Source organism: Candoia aspera, chromosome 1 (genome assembly GCF_035149785.1).
Source record: "Candoia aspera isolate rCanAsp1 chromosome 1, rCanAsp1.hap2, whole genome shotgun sequence".
NCBI lineage: Eukaryota > Metazoa > Chordata > Lepidosauria > Squamata > Boidae > Candoia > Candoia aspera.
This window is the reverse complement of record NC_086153.1, coordinates 53,336,990-53,355,696: the sequence shown is the minus strand read 5'-3', so window position 1 is coordinate 53,355,696 and position 18,707 is coordinate 53,336,990. Positions and strand designations below refer to the sequence as shown.

General features: G+C 40.6%; 1 protein-coding gene across 1 annotated transcript in view; it reads right to left on the bottom strand.

Moving 5' to 3' along the window:
- Positions 1 to 18,707, bottom strand: part of DNAH14 (dynein axonemal heavy chain 14) — a 292,199-nt gene that overhangs the window by 61,049 nt on the left and 212,443 nt on the right. The window contains 5 exon segments of the mRNA XM_063289142.1: positions 1,048 to 1,169; positions 3,686 to 3,916; positions 4,204 to 4,419; positions 11,976 to 12,116; positions 18,565 to 18,660. Of these exon segments, the coding sequence (XP_063145212.1) occupies positions 1,048 to 1,169; positions 3,686 to 3,916; positions 4,204 to 4,419; positions 11,976 to 12,116; positions 18,565 to 18,660 (806 nt within the window).

Genomic DNA, 18,707 nt, shown 5'->3' with positions numbered 1-18,707 from the left:
AATCTCCAAAGCCTTCCATTTTATAGGAAAAAAAAGGACACACACACAAGTGATAAATCACCAGGCACATACATATATATGATAAACAAAAATGTAAGGCACATACAGTACATATCTATGATAAACATAAATTTAAGGCAAAACATATGGTTTTGCCTTAAATTTAACTTTAAAGAAAAAGGGCCCTTCTTTATATTACTCAAAGATAAAAGGGAAGGGCAAACACTAGGGCCAAGCATCCCAGATATGTGTGGTTAGATGATTAAATGATGTCCATCAACTGATATTTAGTTCTAGCACACAGCAGTATGACCCTAACCTGAGAAGCAATCCATGAGCAGCCAGCGAGGTAACTATTAGGATTGTACAAAAGACCTGAAGGGGAAATGTGCTTTGGAATGCACAGGAGTGCTCACACAGAACCTATTTATAACCCCTTAAAGTACAGTAGCTGCATCTTTTGCCAGGTTCACATAGCTGCCTTCTGCAACTACTGCATAATCACAGGAAAAATTGCATTTGGTTTAAATAGTTGTTGACTGGTGCTATGCATGCATGCACATCTGCTCTGAGGCACCTTTTCTCCTAGAATCCAAGGTGCTAGACAGTTGTAGTAGCTCTATTGCTTGTGAATTGCACTAGATTTAATTTAAGGTATTTGGTATTCTGTGATGCACTTGGCTTTACATACTGTACTTTGATACTGTTTTTCAGATAATTTCAATCTAGCACTAGCCCATTTCTATATAACAACTTTCAGCAATACTATATCTACATCTGGTTATAGTAAAATCAGGTCATGGTATTTCTGGTCATGATAGTGCAAATATTTGTACAGTAATATAGTTTTGATCCAGTTGCCATTATATTCCCTTACTGGGAATTTGCTTGCAGATAATCCACATGAATGAAATCTAAGTAATTCTTAAATATATCCCATGACTTGGGAATATTTAGAAACCTTTATCATTCTTTCAAACTACAAATTCTTGTTAGATTGAATATAAAGTGCAGGCTTAAAGTCATTCAATTTATAAAAGCAGTTACCGAAAATCTGAATTGTACTGAATTTCAGAATCTCCCATTCTAATGAATTCTTGCCCTCCTTTTTTGTAGATCTCCTTCTTTAAGATTGGTTTTATATTTGAATCCAATGTTTCAGGAAAATCCTAAAAAGCATAAAACTATAGTCAATATTACATATACAATAGATAATATTCTTTTCTTTGAAAAATGCACTTTCTACAGCAATCAAGACACTCTATGTTACTTTGCTCTTTTCTTGGTGATTGCTTCCAGTGAGGAATCCTTATGAATTGTTATGGCCCAACAATGCACCAAACATTATAAGTTGATCCCATTCTAAGAAGCATGAACAAGAATTCATATTTTGTTTCTCACTATGTCTTTCCCATGTAATTCTTACATAATGTCTGTATGCATGTGTGTGTGTGTATGCACATGCCTTTGAATCAGCCTCAACTTTTGGCAACTACATAGACCATGTGGATTTCTTGGCAACATTTTCAAACATGATTTGCCATTGCCTTTTTCTGAGGGCAAGGATGACTGGCCTAGAGTCACCCAGTTGGCTTTTGTGCCTAAGGCAGGACTAGAACTTGGATTTCCTCCTCCCAGTCCAGCACCTTAACCACTAGGCCAAATTGGTTCTCAACATAATGCCTTAATAGTTGAAACGCGGTGGCGCTGCGGGTTAAACTGCTGAGCTGTCGATCGGAAGGTCGGCGGTTCGAAACCGCGCGGCGGGGTGAGCTCCCATTGTTAATCCCAGCTCCTGCTCACCTAGCAGTTTGAAAACATGCAAATGTGAGTAGATCAATAGGTACCGCTTCGGCGGGAAGGTAACGGTGTTCTGAGTCATCATGCTGGCCACATGACCCGGAAGTGTCTATGACAACGCCGGCTCCAAGGCTTAGAAATGGAGATGAGCACCGCCCCCTAGAGTCGGACACGACTGGACTTTACGTCAAGGGAAACCTTTATCTTTACCTAGTAGTATTTTTATCATTCAACTATTGCATTGTTAGGCAGGGGGCTCAGTCATAAAGTAATTTTCTGATTTGATGGCTGGTCTTGTACTATTAGAGTTGGAGTATTTTATTGGTCCAAATAACTAATCTCTAAGAAGCTGGATTTCACTTAACTCTATGTTATATAGAACTATGAGATTAGTGCCCAATAGGAGAAAGAAGAACCAAGAAAAAGACTGGCCATACCACATTGTAGCAAAAAGCTAGATGCAGTCTCTCCCAAACTATCCTGTTTACAGTGAGTGTTCTGAAATCCAAGATTTTCTTCAAGCAGGTAATAAAAACAGTTTATTTAGATAAATGTTTAAATTTTTAGTTTGAATTCTGTGATTCTTGACTTCCAATTTTCTTGCTTCCTCTTTTCCTAGTATAGCCCTTTCATGCAGAGACTTGGTTATATTGTTTAAAAACAATTTTTCACTGCAACGTTCCTTAAATACAAGTGTAATGGTTACCTATTCTAAAACACCATCAGACTCATGAGTAGGAATTCAAAGATATCTGATTTATTAAAGAATAGTATGCAGGATCACAGAGAAAGCTGAGAACGATGAAAGTGCGCCAAATTCAAACTAAAAACCCTCGGTGCAAATGAAATCCCTCCCCCCATAGAATCTTCTCAAGTCCACAAGCCCAGGTGCTCCTAACGGTTTCTGATGGTCTGTGGGAAAAGTCCTTGAGCAGAGAAAATAACCCAAGCACATTCCATTGTACTGATTTCACATACAGAGCTTGGTACAAGGTCTCACAGCAGCTCCTTCCCAAACAGAAACGCGCGTCAGTGCCATGGCATGTGAAACGTTACGATGTATAAACTACATTGAATCAGTGAACATGACAACAAGAAAGCTTTGCTGCACAGATACACCTTGTATTTTGGGATTGGCATATGGTATGTTCTTTACTTCTGGGCACCTTCCTTTCTATTTTTCCTAGTGCTGGACTGAAGAAAAGATCCTTGGAGAAGTCCCCAGCTGGACAGACTGGGATATGTCGGGAAGTTCAACCTCACTGCTGACAGTCTATCCTAAATTTACAAAATCAGTCTGTGCTAAGGCCTTCCTCATCCAAGATGTAATCATGGATGAGAGGTCTGATTTGACATGTATCATCAAGACCTGGTTGGGTACAGGGGGGATTTCCCCTCTTGAAAATGTGCCCACCAGCTGAGACTTTAGGGCAGGGGTTGGAGGTGTGGCCATTGTCAACCAGGAAACTCTGGTGCTTTCCAGGGATGCTGCTTTGCAGATAAGTAACTGGATGTGAAACCTTGTTGGGCTGTAGAGGTCAGATGAGATTGCTGCTTGGGTATCAACCTCCCTGTAGTTATTCTTCCCTGTAGAGCCCTGGAAAGAAGGGTCCTGTCTATAGGATAAAACTACCTTCCCTCTCAGATTCATAATACTTTCCATTTTGAAATCTGGAATTTAAGTTTTCAGTGGTCTAACTTTCAATTTAAATCCAGTATTAATCAGTAAAATCAGCCCTAAAACTTTAAAAATTTGCCTTTTAATAAGATTAAATAGGCTGTTGTTTCAAAACCTCCTATGTTATAATATAGATGCTCATCTTTTACACTTTATACTTTTTTTCATTTGTATGTTGAATGACTAGCTGTGTTGAAGTTGAGTTACCTGCAATAGGACTGATTCACCAAATTGCAGAGAATATTCAAGTTCTTTTAAATAATTGGCATCTGTAATGTGGATTTGTCGTAGCTTGCCACCTTCCATTTGACATATCCATTTGTAAGCTTGCCTTTCTGGATCAATTAGTAAAGGCCACCGTTGTCCATGTTTAACAAGTATTGCATTTTCTGTGGAGTATTGATCAAGTGGCAATCCTGCATTATGCCATCTGCGGACCTATAAAATAATGAGTTTATAGATTTATAATCTTGCCTGTAATTCTCCCCTCCCTCACATACACACAAATTATAGTAATAGTGAACAATCGTATAAAACATGAAGTATATTTTCTCAAAGAAATTCTAATAAATAATACAACTATTTATTAACTACTTTAACTGATTAAAATGCTAATACTCTGCTATAGAAATTGTAATCTGAGGAAGAAATGTAAAGTTCCAGGAAAGTTTTTAGATAAAATTATAAATAAAACAATTTCTTATTTTTTTCTCTATGTACACTACCTCATTCTTTTCTGTCATGCAGTTTACCAATGAGTAATTTGGAGACACTAGAATATTATTCTCATTGCAGAATTTCAAACTGTCATTGACCAGCTGTTGACGATACCCCGCTGATAACATTCCACTATAGATAATACTAGCTGCTGATATAAGCGCATCACCTATAATTCCTTGCAATCTTTGATCAAGATTATTAACAGATTCTTTCCAGCGTTCCTAAGGAAGAAAATTATATAGCTATGTATCATAAAATTGAATATTAGACATGCAAGCTTGCTTAACTTGTAAAGAACTCATAATTAAATGAGAAAGGGGATTTGTGAAGGGACCATAAGTAGGTTCAGAGATGTTCTGAGACAGTGCGTTCTTACTTCATCTAATCAAGAAAACATTAATGGAAGACACAAATAAAGAATACCAGGCCATAGAGTTTGTGCTATTAGCTTCTGAAGGGGCATCCAATCAACCTAAAGGAATTCCATTCTATTATTTATAACATTGGCTTATTTTGGTTCATTCACCCAACTGTATATGAAATGGCTGGAAACTTCACACGTGCCCAAATGAATACAAACCATTTATTTAACATAGAAAAACTTGGCAGCCACTGAAAAATAAACTAAATCCTAGTAACTGAGGCAGACAGGAGCAAATTTTATTCTCCCAGCGATATTAGGAACAAAATAGCAACTGACAACCTTGTAATATTGGATAAGGTCAAGGGCCCATCTCATCTAGGGTTACCAGACATCCAGCAAAAGGAGGACATAACATCCTTTTTGTCTTCATGTCCTCCATCCAGCAGGCACAGCCTTAAAATCAAATATTATCCAGCTTTTTGAGTTCTTCTTCTTGTTCTTTTTATTTTGTTTTCACAACAGTCATCATTTAACCTTTTGTGTACCATGACCTTATAAATTGCTTCTTTCTTTTCCTTGTCCATCAACAGACTTAGATTTACTTTATTTCCTGATTCCAGCAATTGGCTTTAATCTACCCCCTTCAAATATATGATCACTGTAGTTTGTAGATCACATGACCTGTTATACATTTCTGTAGTAAAAACTGAAAAATGCATTTTTGTTGTAATTTTTGTCACAGATGCCAAGAAAGTTAAACAGATAGTGTGTCTTCCTTTTCCTTCCATTTGTCCTCCTTTCTAATTGACCATGTCCTTTGACTGTTCAGACATCTGGTAACCCTAATCTCACCCACCATATGAGCCAAATATTAATTGGAAGCTTACACGAAGGCCTTCAACTAGATATGAATAGGAAGCCCAGAAACGGTACATCAATTACTTGTGGTTGTCATGCTCCCTGATCAAATGTTCCCAGAACATCTGATTGGATTCGCATGCATGAATGGAGTTAACACGTGTTGGAACTTGCGGGTCAATAGAATTGGGAGGGGAAACATGCTAGGAGTGTGAAAGCATCTTGTTTGGACTATCTCTGACATCCAAGATCAAGTTGCCAAGCCATTGGAGACATCTTCATGGAGCTGAACTGACTGGCACAAAGAGCGGGTGCTGTATGCCTGAGAAACAGGTGGGGTTTGAACTCATTGGGTTGTTTAACTTGGGGAAAACATGGGAACTTTCATTCACAACTTTTTCACCGTTCTGTACACTACTCTCCATTAAAGGGATTTCTAGTATAGTCACGTATGAATTGAATTTAATGGCAGGTTGAGTGGGACAGTCATTACATAAAGTTGTGAATCCCAGTTTGACTCTACCTGGAGGCATTCGTACCCAGAAGAGAGTCCCAAAATCCTACAGGATGTTGAAATTGGCTTCTGGAGATTCAACCCAACTGATGGGGAAAGAAGGAACGACTCAACTGATAGAACCAGAGACAGTATCAGAGTCGATGGCTGAATCTGATGGAGATTCGGAAACAGAAGGAGCTGTGGGACTCTCCGTGCCTCCACAAAGCTGTACTGTGGAGATAGACACAGAGCTGATTACTCTAGATGACATGCTGGGGTCCAAGGTGGCAGCCTCCTGGTTCCAACAACTCAATCACCCAGATCTCAAGGGAGTGGAATGGACACCACCTGGTGATCAACGGTGAAGCACCCTGGATTGGGAAGAAGGGACGGAGGGTGAAGTCACGCCGGCTGTCCATCAGTCAATGGATGTGCAACTGAAGGGAACGAGATTCCGCCCTAAGGACCCTGGAACTGAACAATGGGTTACCCCTGAGTGAATGCAATTCCTAGAAGTGCAGGTAGCTTCTATGGGGACCATCCTTCAAAACATCTCACTATCATTAGACTGGGTGTTAAACCAACCGAAGGTGGAATCCAGCATCTTGTCCAAGAGATCAACTCCTGAGCCAATTCCAGGCTCAAGGAGCCCATCCCTGACATCAGAGAGCAGGAAAAACAGCTGACCTTCAGTAATGTGGGGCAAGCCACTGACTGGGCACATAAGTCTTCCCCCCAAAAAGGAAGACCCCATGAATTGCATGTGAAGTTTAATGGGGACCCCCAACAATTAGCTTTTTTCCTGAGTAATGTGGGAACCTATATGGAAGAATTTGGGGCCAATTTCCCCACGGAACATTCAAAGGTAAACTTAGTGGGGTCCAGGCTGAAGGGACCAGCAGCTGACTGGTTGGTGCAACTGCATGATGAGGCAGCTCCCAAACTTCACAACTTAAATGATTTCATGAGGGCTGTAAGAGACCATTTTGAAGACCCACTAGTGAAGCACTGGGCCAAAACAGCTCTCCAACTTAGGCAAGGGTCCAAAACTGTATCAGAATATGCTATGGAATTTGGCTTTGGCTGGAAAGGTAACCAATTGGTCGGAGTCTACCAAAGTGGATTACTTCAAAGGCAGGCTGCAACCAGAGCTGTTGCGTTGGTCATCAGGACGAGGGGACCCTAGCACTGTAAGAGAATGGATCTGTCTAGCAGGGGAAGTGGAAAACACCCAGTTCCAAGTCAGACGGCAAGTGCGAGCTCAAGCCATGGGGAAAAACACAGGAGCTCCAGCCAGTTCACAAGCGTTGATGATAAAGTCAAGTCAACCATGAGATGAGGAAAGAGAACAAGTCAAGAAAGGGTTCTGTTTTAAATGAAGGAAAGACAGCCATCGAGCCTCAGAATGTCCCTGTTTGGGGATGGTCACAACCACAAAGGCTGGGAGCAAAGCAGCGAAATCTCCACCTGTCAAGTGCAAAGGAACTGCAGCTAGTGCAACCAACCATAGAGAGAAGAATTTATTCTTTTCAGAGGATTCCAAAAAGGACTCTGAAAATGAAAACTCCCAACCAGTGGGAAACTAATCATGCCTGCTCTGACTTGCGCTGACAGGTAGGTGGGGGATGATGGGCGCAAAGATTCACTGGTAAATGATTGCCCAACATTGCTGGTGGGGTTATAAATAAAAAATTTAAGAACTAACCTCAAGGCTGACTTAATAGCCATACTGGACTTGGGGTACACAAGGTGCTTAATTCATCCTGTTATAGTAACGGGGCTGGACTTAACAGTGAGAAAGCTGAAGCAACCCATAGTGTTCACTCAATTGATCAGAAGCCCATGGGGGGGAGCAGTGGAATATTGTACAGAGACTGTAGTGATGTGGGTAGGCAGTCATAGAGAGGCTTTACAATTTATTGTGGCTCCTATCGCAAACTATTCCATAATTTTGGGGTTGCCATGGTTATGGAGCCAAAAACCCCATGTAGATTGGGAAGTTGGAAGTTTGCAATTCCAGGACGGATTTTATCCGGGATTACCCAGAGAGACCCCATCCCCAAAAAGTGAATTTGCAGGTCAAAGAAAGCCCATCCCTATCTAGTGAGCACAATCCATTAATCCCAACCCAATATAAAGAGTTCGCAGATGTATTTGATGAGAAGGAGTCAGACCAATTACCCCCGCATAGAAAAACAGACTGTGCGATTGAAATCAATCTGAATGCCAAACTCCCTAAGCCCCAAATGTATGCTATGTCCCAAAAGGAGATGGGAGTGCTTAGAGTATTGACAAAAACTTAGCCTGCGGGTTCATTGAGCTCACCAATTCATCGATGGCCACACCCATATTATTTCGCACCAAGAAAGATGGCTCATTAAGATTATGCACAGATTATAGAGGCTTAAATGCTATTTCCACCACCAATCAATATCCTCTGCCATTGATGAAAGACATGCTTGCTCATTTATCCAAGGGAAAGATCTTTACTAAATTGGACTTAAAAGAAGCATATTTCCGAATTTGACTGCCCTTTGGGGTCCTTTCAGTATAAAGTCATGCCGTTCGGGTTGTCCGGGGGCCTGGTGTGTTCATGTGTTTTATAAATGAAATTCTACATGAATATTTGTACAAAGTCTTAGTATATTCGGATGATATCCTAATCTACTCAAAAAACGAACATGAGCATACTAAATTGGTCAAAAAAGTATTAACTAAGCTCTGTGACGCTCAGTTATATGCTAAAATGTCAAAATGTGAATTCCATAAAAAACAGCTGGACTATTTGGGCTATAACGTGTCCACTAAGGGAATACAGATGGATGGATCAGGACATTGTGGCATGGGGGACCCCACGCATGCACCACCAGTTACAAAGTTTCCTTGGGTTCACCAGTTTTTATCACCAATTTATCTCCAATTTTGCGCAAATAATATTGCCTTTGACTGATTTATTAAAAACGAAAGGAAAAGGGGAAACAAAGTCACAAGCCCTGGAGTGCGGTTAAATTGGACCACTGAATGTCAAAAGGCCTTCAAACATCTGAAGGCACTCTTTACAGCCGAACCCATATTGAAGCATGCTGACCCTGAGCAACTGTTCATAACCCAAGTAGATGCATTAGATATGGCGGTGGGGGAAGTGCTCCTACAAAAAGACCCTCACAGCACCTTGCATCCCTGTGCCTACTTGCCTCATAAATTCACTGACACTGAGCACAGTTGGCATGTGTGGGAGAAAGAAGCTTTCACTGTAAAACTCATTGGCTTGTTTAACTTGGAAAAAACATGGGAACTTTCATTTGCAACTTTTTCACTGTTCTGTACACTACTCTCCATTAAGGGATTTCTACTATAGTCATGTATGAATCGAATTTAGTGGCAGATTGAGTGGGACAGTCATTACAGTGGTGACTAGTATTCCTTTATCTTAGAGATAGTATGTAGCTATCATAATTAATAGCTACAGTATGTAATACCCATTGGGGGAGATGGGCGGTGATATAAATTTAATAAATAAATAAATAAATTCCCCATCAGTGTGACCAAACTCTTTAAAAACTATCCAATTTGATGTCCATCATTACCTCTTGCTATAGCAAATTCTACAATGCTTTATGAAACACTTTTTTTCTCTCTTAAATCTTCTACTACACTAAATCATTAAATATTTCTGGGTTCTAGTACAATGAGTAAACTTTCAAAACTCCATGTATAACTCTATATATCTCTATCATGGGCCTCTGTTTAACTTTTTTCCAAACCAAACGTTGTAGCCTTTTTTCACAGGGGAGTGAAGGAGTTTTATAAATTTGCTTATCCTCTTTTGCACATTTTCCAGCTCTGCATCTTCTTTCTGAAGCACAATGGCCACAGTAGCATACAAATTATTCTAAGTGTAGTAACACCAACTGTGATCATGAAGGTATTATATTATTGGATTTTTTGAAAAACAGATGGCTTTCTTGTGTTTTTATTAAGCTATATGTCACTACCTCATGACTATTTTTCTGGTCAATTCCTACTAGCTCAGACAGTTCAGGATATATGTGAAACATCACTTAATGCTTGCTTACACTGAGCAAATCTGCAATAGTAATTAATAACATCATCCAGCTACCACAAAGGTGCTATATCATTAATGAAGAGAGGCTTCATAGCATCACCTCAATGGCTGGATGGTGCTACTGTATATGTCATTAGTGAGGAAATTCTGACTGAACCACATTTGTCTTTTAGGGAGATACTTTTTGAATTACTTTGTAATGTCTTATGCCCATACTAAACTTTTTCAGCAAAATTGGCCAAATCAATATTCATCCACAATCGGTATTCATCCAGATTATATATTTATACAATCAAATGATTTAGTTCCTAGAACACTAAGTAGCACTTTGCCTCAAAGAAATTTTGATTGAAGTGCCCCTTAGAAGTACCTCAATGAATGCTTCCAAGTGCCAAAGAGCATTGGCTGCAGATCTTTGCTTCAATTAACAAGTGGGATTTCCACACATAGCAGAACTCCTATTTATTGGGGCAAGACAATTGATTAAAGCAGATTACTTTATCTCAACACTTTGGTGAGACAGACCAACTTGACATCTCAAAATGAAGTAGTTACCCAAATGCAATGGTGCTGCTTCATAACCCTTATCAGTTCTTACATAGATGTGTGGTCCATGTGCGATTCATATCCCCCCACTATTATAATTATCTATTTATTTCCACTTTCTGTTCCTTCATCAGTTACCACTTCCTCTATTCATTTAAAATTGAGTTTATCACATTACTTATAAAATATGCATTACTGGATCTAATTTTTAGAGGAAAATGCCTCTTTTTTCTCATTTTATTGGAATTTGATTTAGGAAGTATGTCTAACAAAACTGAAGGAAAAAAAAACTGAATACAAACTTACAAAGAATTAACTTGAACATGTATGGAAATTTTAACTTCCCTCAGTTGTGCTCACTTCAAAAATTGGAATCCAGGCTGACTGCTTCATATAGGATTGGGGCAGGTGCCATCACATATTATTAGAGTTTCAGTATTGGTATACAGCTTATGAGGTGACTCTATGTAGTCCCTCTCAGTGTGGACTGAGTTGTACGAAATTGAAAAAATTACTTATGGCAGACAAGTTAGACAACTAATTCATTATAAGTAGAATCAGAGGGGACTGTCATGGACAAAACAACCTAGCTAATTTGGTTATGTGTACTATATTCATAGTTACCTAGAATGGAAAAAATGTGCACATTGATATAGCTTTCACCAATTTGTTAGCATTATCTCAAATAGCTGCCAGACAAAATTTCAAAATACCTTAAACATACCAAACAATGTACATTTTGAGTTATGCACAAATGAACACACAATGATGCCTCTGCATCCTAATTCAGAATTAAATGTGCTGGAATATTAAAAGGGGCTACCCCATCACTTTTTCAACCTTAGGTATCATGGATTAATGTAAGAAGGCAATGCTTCTCCAATAAGGCTAGCTAATTTTCTAACTGTGGTAGTTCTTTGTCTATCATCAAATACATTTCTAACAAAAATGGTAGCATATAAGATGCTATTGACATTATTTATTTATTAATCACTTTTATATGGCTCCCCATCTCACAAAAAGTGACTCTTAAGTGATTACTTAAACCTTTTATTAATCCCATGCTATACTGCTGTGTTCTACATATAAACCCTTGGCGAACTGGGCATCTATAATAATCTATGTACTGAGAATTCAACCAGGTAGGAGAAAAACCATGGAGAAATAAGTGAGTGATAAAATTGTCTTCAGCACTTGATTTTTTTTTCCAGGCAGTGATTAAATTAGAAAGCTCAAATGTATTTATCTCTGAATCAGCATTATATTGGTCACATAAGAATCTTACACCAAATTTCAGATATGAACAGCAAGGAAAATTGCAATTGTGTATAAAGATAACACATTGTTAAAGTATATAAAGTGGGAAGAATTCAAAGAGAAAAAGCAATCTAAAATGTAAAGAATGAAGCTTTAACTTAAGCATTAGAGCAGATTAAAAAGGTAATACCATTTCATCCTTAAGAGCTATGTTTAATATAGATGCACTGTTTAAACGGCGAGCTGTTCGATTTTTTCGAGCTGCTAGTTTTTCCTGTTCGGCAATACTTTCATCATACAATGCTTCTAAATTTTGCTGATGTTGTTCAATCTGTAAAATTAGAAAATGTTCTAATTCCTAATGAAAAATGTCTACTTAAAAAGTCTACTACGACAGTATTACTTGCTATATTTGCATGGATTTTTTAAAGAAACTGTCTAATATCTATTTTGAGGCTGCTACTGGGCTAGTATCCAGACTTTGAACAGAACTATGCCCACTTAAACATTATTATGCATGAGTTTTCTGAGAAGATTCAGCAGGTCCATGCATAAAGACCGATTGCCTAACTGTAGCTGTGCTATTTTTAGTGATCAACTGTGTAGTTCGAATAGAGATCTAGCTCTAGAAGTATGTTGAAGGACTTTTCTATTTCAGCTTTTTATTATCAGTTTTCCCTCCTTTTATCAATTATCATTTCCCCCTCTTTTTCATTCACTTAAAGACAGTAAGAAGCAATGTCAGCCATGCTTTATCAGAACAGTCAAGCAACTTCATTTTTCCAGCTTCACCCTAATGAATTGTTTTGCATTATTTTGCAAGCAATTTCCCATTCTAACAGATAACCTAACTCAACCTGTTGCAAATGTACCAAATGAACATTGAACTAGCTCAGAGCCATTTTAAACATGAATTACTTAGTAAGTTACTATTCACTTAATATAAATGTGCACCTAGCATATATGTACTCTTCTATGATTGTAACTGCTAGAACTATAAGTAGAGTTAAGAAAGAGTTTATATTGGCTGGCATCACTCCATCAATCAGTTTGGCAGCTGATCTTATCTTCCATCACCCTCAATTTCTGTAGTGAAAAGGATGATAGCTTACTCCTAAGATTACATGAAGAAGTATCAGAGGATGGTACAAAGAAATGGGGATTGCAAGAGATATGACAACACTTTATAGAGAAGAAAATGAGATTATATGATAAGGATTCAGCTATATCTCAAATATATACAAGGATCTGCTGAATCAAGACAGTACACACTCTCTTGATTCAACAAGACACTTTATATAACATGTGAACAAAAAAGCCAAAATTTTGTGGAGGTACAGCATAAAACAGACAGTTGATGGCATGAATACTAATCATGTAGATGTAGGTGAAGAAAAAAAAATCATGAGTTGGCAAAATGATGATCATGCACAAAGGTAAAGACACTCAAGTGAAGCTTAGCTCCTGATGACTACATGGACTCCTCCATGAAGTTTTTTTGGGAATAATACATAACTGGTTTGACACTGTCTTCTACAGGGATGCTTTCTGCAGCAAACTAGAAAAACTGGCAATGTTTGTGCTAAGAGCTTTGTGAATGCCAGCCTCCAACAATGAATGCCAATTAAACTGAAGTATGAAGAACAAGAAGATTAATACCCTGAATGTTTTAGTCTCCATATTATTGAGATGATGAAATATAAGCTTAAATGTTCAGAGCTTTACATATTAATCATTTTTTTCTTTCTCTTTTTTTTTTTTGTGCTGTTGAGTCAGCATTGACTCTAGCTGACTGCAGTTTTCTTGGCAAGATTTCAGAAGTGATTTGCCATTGCCTTCTTCTTAGGACTGAAAGAGACTGATTGGCTCAAAATCACCCAGTTGTTTTTTGTGCCTAAGGTGGGACTACAACTCATGGTCTCCCAGTTTCTAGCCTGGTTCCTTAACCGCTACAATAAATTGGCTCTCACGTATTACAGTTCCTTTTTAGAAGATGATTTCAACCTTTTCTTGTAAAGATGGAGATATATTGTATTAAAAAAAACTTACTGTAGAAAGCAGGAAAACTTAAACTGAGTCAACATACAAATGATGCTGAATACCCAATGCACCATGATAATACAACCAGAGGTGTGATGCGTGCACTTCTGGAAGCAAATGTAACTGCCCATGCCACCACATTTTGCACCAGCTGAAGCTTCTGGATACTTTTTAAGGGAGCCCCATGTATATATAGTATACATTATAGTAATCCATTTGGGAGGTGACCAAGGCATGAGTAACTGAGAGCCTCCCAATACAGGAATGGGTACATGCAGCTGGCACACAGTATGAAGTTGCACAAAGGCCCTCCTAGCCATGATTGCCTCCTGCTCCTTGAGCAGGAGTCATGAGTCCATTGTGTACCAGATCTATTTGGGGCAGTGCTATCTCATCCAGCACCAAAGATGGTAAATTCCAGGATCCAGAAGGCCCCCAAATCCAAAGCAACTCAGTCTTCCCAGGGTTGAGCCAGAGCCTGCTGCTCCCCATCCAAACCCTTACAGCCTCTAGACACTGAGACAGGACATAAATAGCATAGCTTGGTTTGCCAGGGGCAGAGATGTACAGCTGGGTATCATCAGCATACTGATGATATCTCAACCCATGGCAATGGATGACCTCACCCAGTGGCTCCATATAGATGTTAAATAGGAACAGAGACAGTACAGAGCCCTGTGGCACCCCACATACTAAGGTTGCTCCCAATCAAACACTGACTGGAACCAGCCTTGGGGGAAGGAAGAAAACCAGTGCAATATAGTGCCACCCACTTCTAGTCCCCAAAGTCAGTCCAGAAGGATACTATGGTTGATGGTATTGAATGCTGTGGAGAGATCAATTAGAGCAAGGATGGATGCACTATCCCCATCCCACTCATGCCAAAAACATGACCAGTGCTGTCTCCATCCCATACCCAGGCCTGAAACCCGACTAAAAGGGGTCAAGATAATCTGCTTCATCCAGGATCCTCTGAAGCTGTTGTATGACCACCTTCTCAACAATCTTCCCTAAAAAAGCAAGGTTGGATACTGGACAAAACCTGTTCAGTATGATGGGATTTACTGATGGTTTCTTGAGGAGGGGGCAAACAAATGCCTCTTTAAGGGGTGGAGGAACAACCCCCTCTCTCAAGGAACAATTCACCACCACCAGAATCCAACCACATGTCACCTCCCACGTGGCCTCAGGAGGAACTAACTAATGAGCAGGTGGCCAAGCTCACAGACATAAGGAACCTGTCCACTTCCTCAGGTCCAACAGGCTCAAAAAGGGCAAGACAGCACCTCAGGCATCTCCACAGGACCTGTACCAAGGCTGGCATCTAAGAGCAGATCCAAGCAATTTTTTACATAACTATGTGTCTGTTAATGGTTGGTCTATCAGAATGCCAGGCTTCTAGGAATTCTCCTGTATTCTTGGCTTTAGCTTGAGTATTGCCAAAAATTATCAGTAGATAACACAAAAACTGTTGGAATTTGTGAAAGGGGCTCTGCAACACAGATAGAAAGCAGAATTTCTGCAGACTCTGAGTGTATGAAGTAATGTTTTGGCAAGTGTCAAAAGAGGGGTGAAAAGAACAGAAGCTAGTGTCCAGGTTCAAAGAAATAGAAGAAACTTACTTTGTAAGGTACTACGGTGGCCTTGTGCTTCTTAAGATGATGTGTCTTCTTTAAAGGTTTTAACAAGGTAAAAATGAGCAATAAACAATACAAACAAAAAAGAAGTTATAATCTAAGACTAAGAAAATGGCAGAACAGAGGCCAAATGTTTGAATGCTCCAGAACTTTCTGACAGGCAAGATGTTTGTTACAAGCAGTAGGGAATGGGACAGAAGAAAAGACATGCAAAAATTAAGACAAATGTTTCCACCATGAGCTTTGCAGTTTAGTTTTAAGATGATGATGATGATGATGATGATGATGATGATGATGATGATGACGACAATACATGTACTTGTATGGTTCATGATTCCCAATGACTCTGGGTGGCTCACAAGAATCAAATGAATAAATTACAGTAAAATCAATATAAGATCAAAGATGGCAAGTGCGATAGACCAGATGGAATAAAGTGAGGGGTCTCACTTTCCCTTGCCACAGGCCTGGGTGAAGAGCCAGGTCTTCACCACTCTTCTGAACAACAGCAGAGTGGGAGTCATCTGGATCTTGGGGAGAATCTCATTCCAGAGGGCAGGCGCTACTACAGGGAAGGTGTGCTTCCAGGGTCCTGAAAGATGCAACTAAGAATAATATTAATGTGAAGGTTCCAAAAGTGACTCAGAAACAGCAGGTTCCATTTTCCCCACTGGAAACTTTGGATTAGCATGATTCTAGTCCAAGGGATGCTAGGCTAAAAAATAATGTATTTACTAGGAGAATAATAAGGCAGACTAGATTCTACTGAATTTTGTCTTAGATTAGGATAAATGAAATAAACATTGGTGAAAGTGAAGAAGGTATGGAAAAATGGAGGTTCCTGTAGCAGTACTGTATTAAAATCACAGTTCAAGAGGAATACAGACTGTTGGTGTTGAACAAGGAGAAGTGAGGGCCATGAATAAAAGTAGAAGCATCTCTGTGAAGATGACAGAATACTCAAAGCAATTCTGTTGCTGGGGCAGCCAAAAGGAAATAGGAGGCACAGTGAAAACCATTTATTTTGTGCATGTGCAAAGAGAGAGGGATTGTCTTCCACTAAAAAGCTCAGCTCTACAGCATTTTCTGAATGAGTCTCTATGCAGGTGCAGAATTCATTTAAGTGAAGCACAGAGATAATTGAAAAGAACTTATTATTAACTATTCAGGATAATTCTTAGATAAGATAATTCTAGAAACAAACTCTTTCCATTACTACTTCTGCACTCTTTCTACTCAGGCTGAATCACTTTTAAGTACAACAGTGAAAGAAAATGTCATTTAGAGCTATGGTGTCATGAGCGCCGTTGAGCTGAATGCATCAGCACAACAGCACACATAACAATACCACGGAAACAAGAGCAAGGGATTAAAAGATAAGCAAAGCGACGCACAACAACAGACACAGACCCCGAGGAGAAGGGAACGACCCCGGCTGGAAAATCCAGTCAAAAGAACGCAAAGGGGGACAAAGACAGGGCGGATCACGAGGCACGCCTGGAGCTGTCAGCAGGAACGCAAATGATATCGCCCAGCTGAAAGTAATCACCGGCCGGAGGAAGAAGACGATTACGAGAGAAGCCCGGGGCACCAGCAGGGGCCCCGCGACCCCTCACCTACCGGCAACGAAGCATACAGGGCTTGGGGGGATGACACAACCCAAGGTGGGGGGGGTAGTAGTAGGCAGCGCATGACATAAAGCTGAGAGTCCTAAACTCAGCCTCGCCAAGCCCCACCGGACAAGAATGAGCCGTGGGAGGAACAGACGGTGAGAAGAACACGAGCGGAGAGCAATGGAGCCGACGCGCCACAGCCAGGACGGGCGAGTCGTACGGCGAGAGGCGGAGGAGAACCGACAGCGGCCAGAGGCAATGCGGACCCCAGGAGCCACGGACACTCTCCCGGCCCATCCCGAGCCTCAGCCCCACCCCTGGAGGGAGGCGGAGGCGACCCGACCACGGGAGGGAGCAACATACCTCCCGAGACCCGCGGAGACCTCCCCACCCCACATTGCACCCCAGCCACAGGCGTGGAGCTTCAGCCCAACTGCAAGAAATGCGATGGAGGACGGAGGGACGAACCAGCCGTTTCGCTCCCAAGTCGAGGGAGCTGACCAGCGGACGGAAACGCCTGACCCCCATTGGTGGCCCAACTATGCGGAGACGCCAACCGGTCCGATCACAGCTGCGGCGCGGGCCTTGGACCGAGAAACACAAGCCAGACTCACGGCCATGGAAGCCCAACTAAGGGACCTCGGGACCATGCTGCAGTCATTGATGTCCTCCGGCCCCACGTACCAAAAGAAGTTTGCTCGCGGACCCTGCGCGAAGTGCGGGAAAATGGGACACAAAGCGGCAGACTGCTTCTCCAACAGAACGCCGACTAGAGCTATGGTGTCATGAGCGCCGTTGAGCTGAATGCATCAGCACAACAGCACACATAACAATACCACGGAAACAAGAGCAAGGGATTAAAAGATAAGCAAAGCGACGCACAACAACAGACACAGACCCCGAGGAGAAGGGAACGACCCCGGCTGGAAAATCCAGTCAAAAGAACGCAAAGGGGGACAAAGACAGGGTGGATCATGAGGCACGCCTGGAGCTGTCAGCAGGAACGCAAATGATATCGCCCAGCTGAAAGTAATCACCGGCCAGAGGAAGAAGACGATTACGAGAGAAGCCCGGGGCACCAGCAGGGGCCCCGCGACCCCTCACCTACCGGCAACGAAGCATACAGGGCTTGGGGGGATGACACAACCCAAGGTGGGGGGGGGGGCGCTGACCGGCGTGGGCTATTTAAACCCCGTACCGGCGCGCTCCCTTCACTCTCAGCTTTTTCTAACTATGCACTATGCTGAAATAAACCAGAACCTGATTTTCCCTAAATTAGTGTCTGTGTCTTACTCAGTAGTAGGCAGCGCATGACATATGGTGAAGTTAATATACAATAAATCAATATTGAGAGATAATATTTATTCTAGCTAATAAAGATGTCTTTATCTTTAGCAAAGGAAATCTTTATAGTAAAACAATATGCTTCATACTTAGATTTAACAAATGATATAAATATGATGGTATATGATAAACACAACTATTTTACCAGGGCTAAACTTCTTTGTTTTTCAGCTAATTTATTAAGTGCACGATTCAGTAATTCCTCTGCTTCTGCTACCTTTGCTTGTTTGGGTTCTACAAACTAAAAAACAAGATATATTTACAATTCAGTATGAATTTGATAGAGTT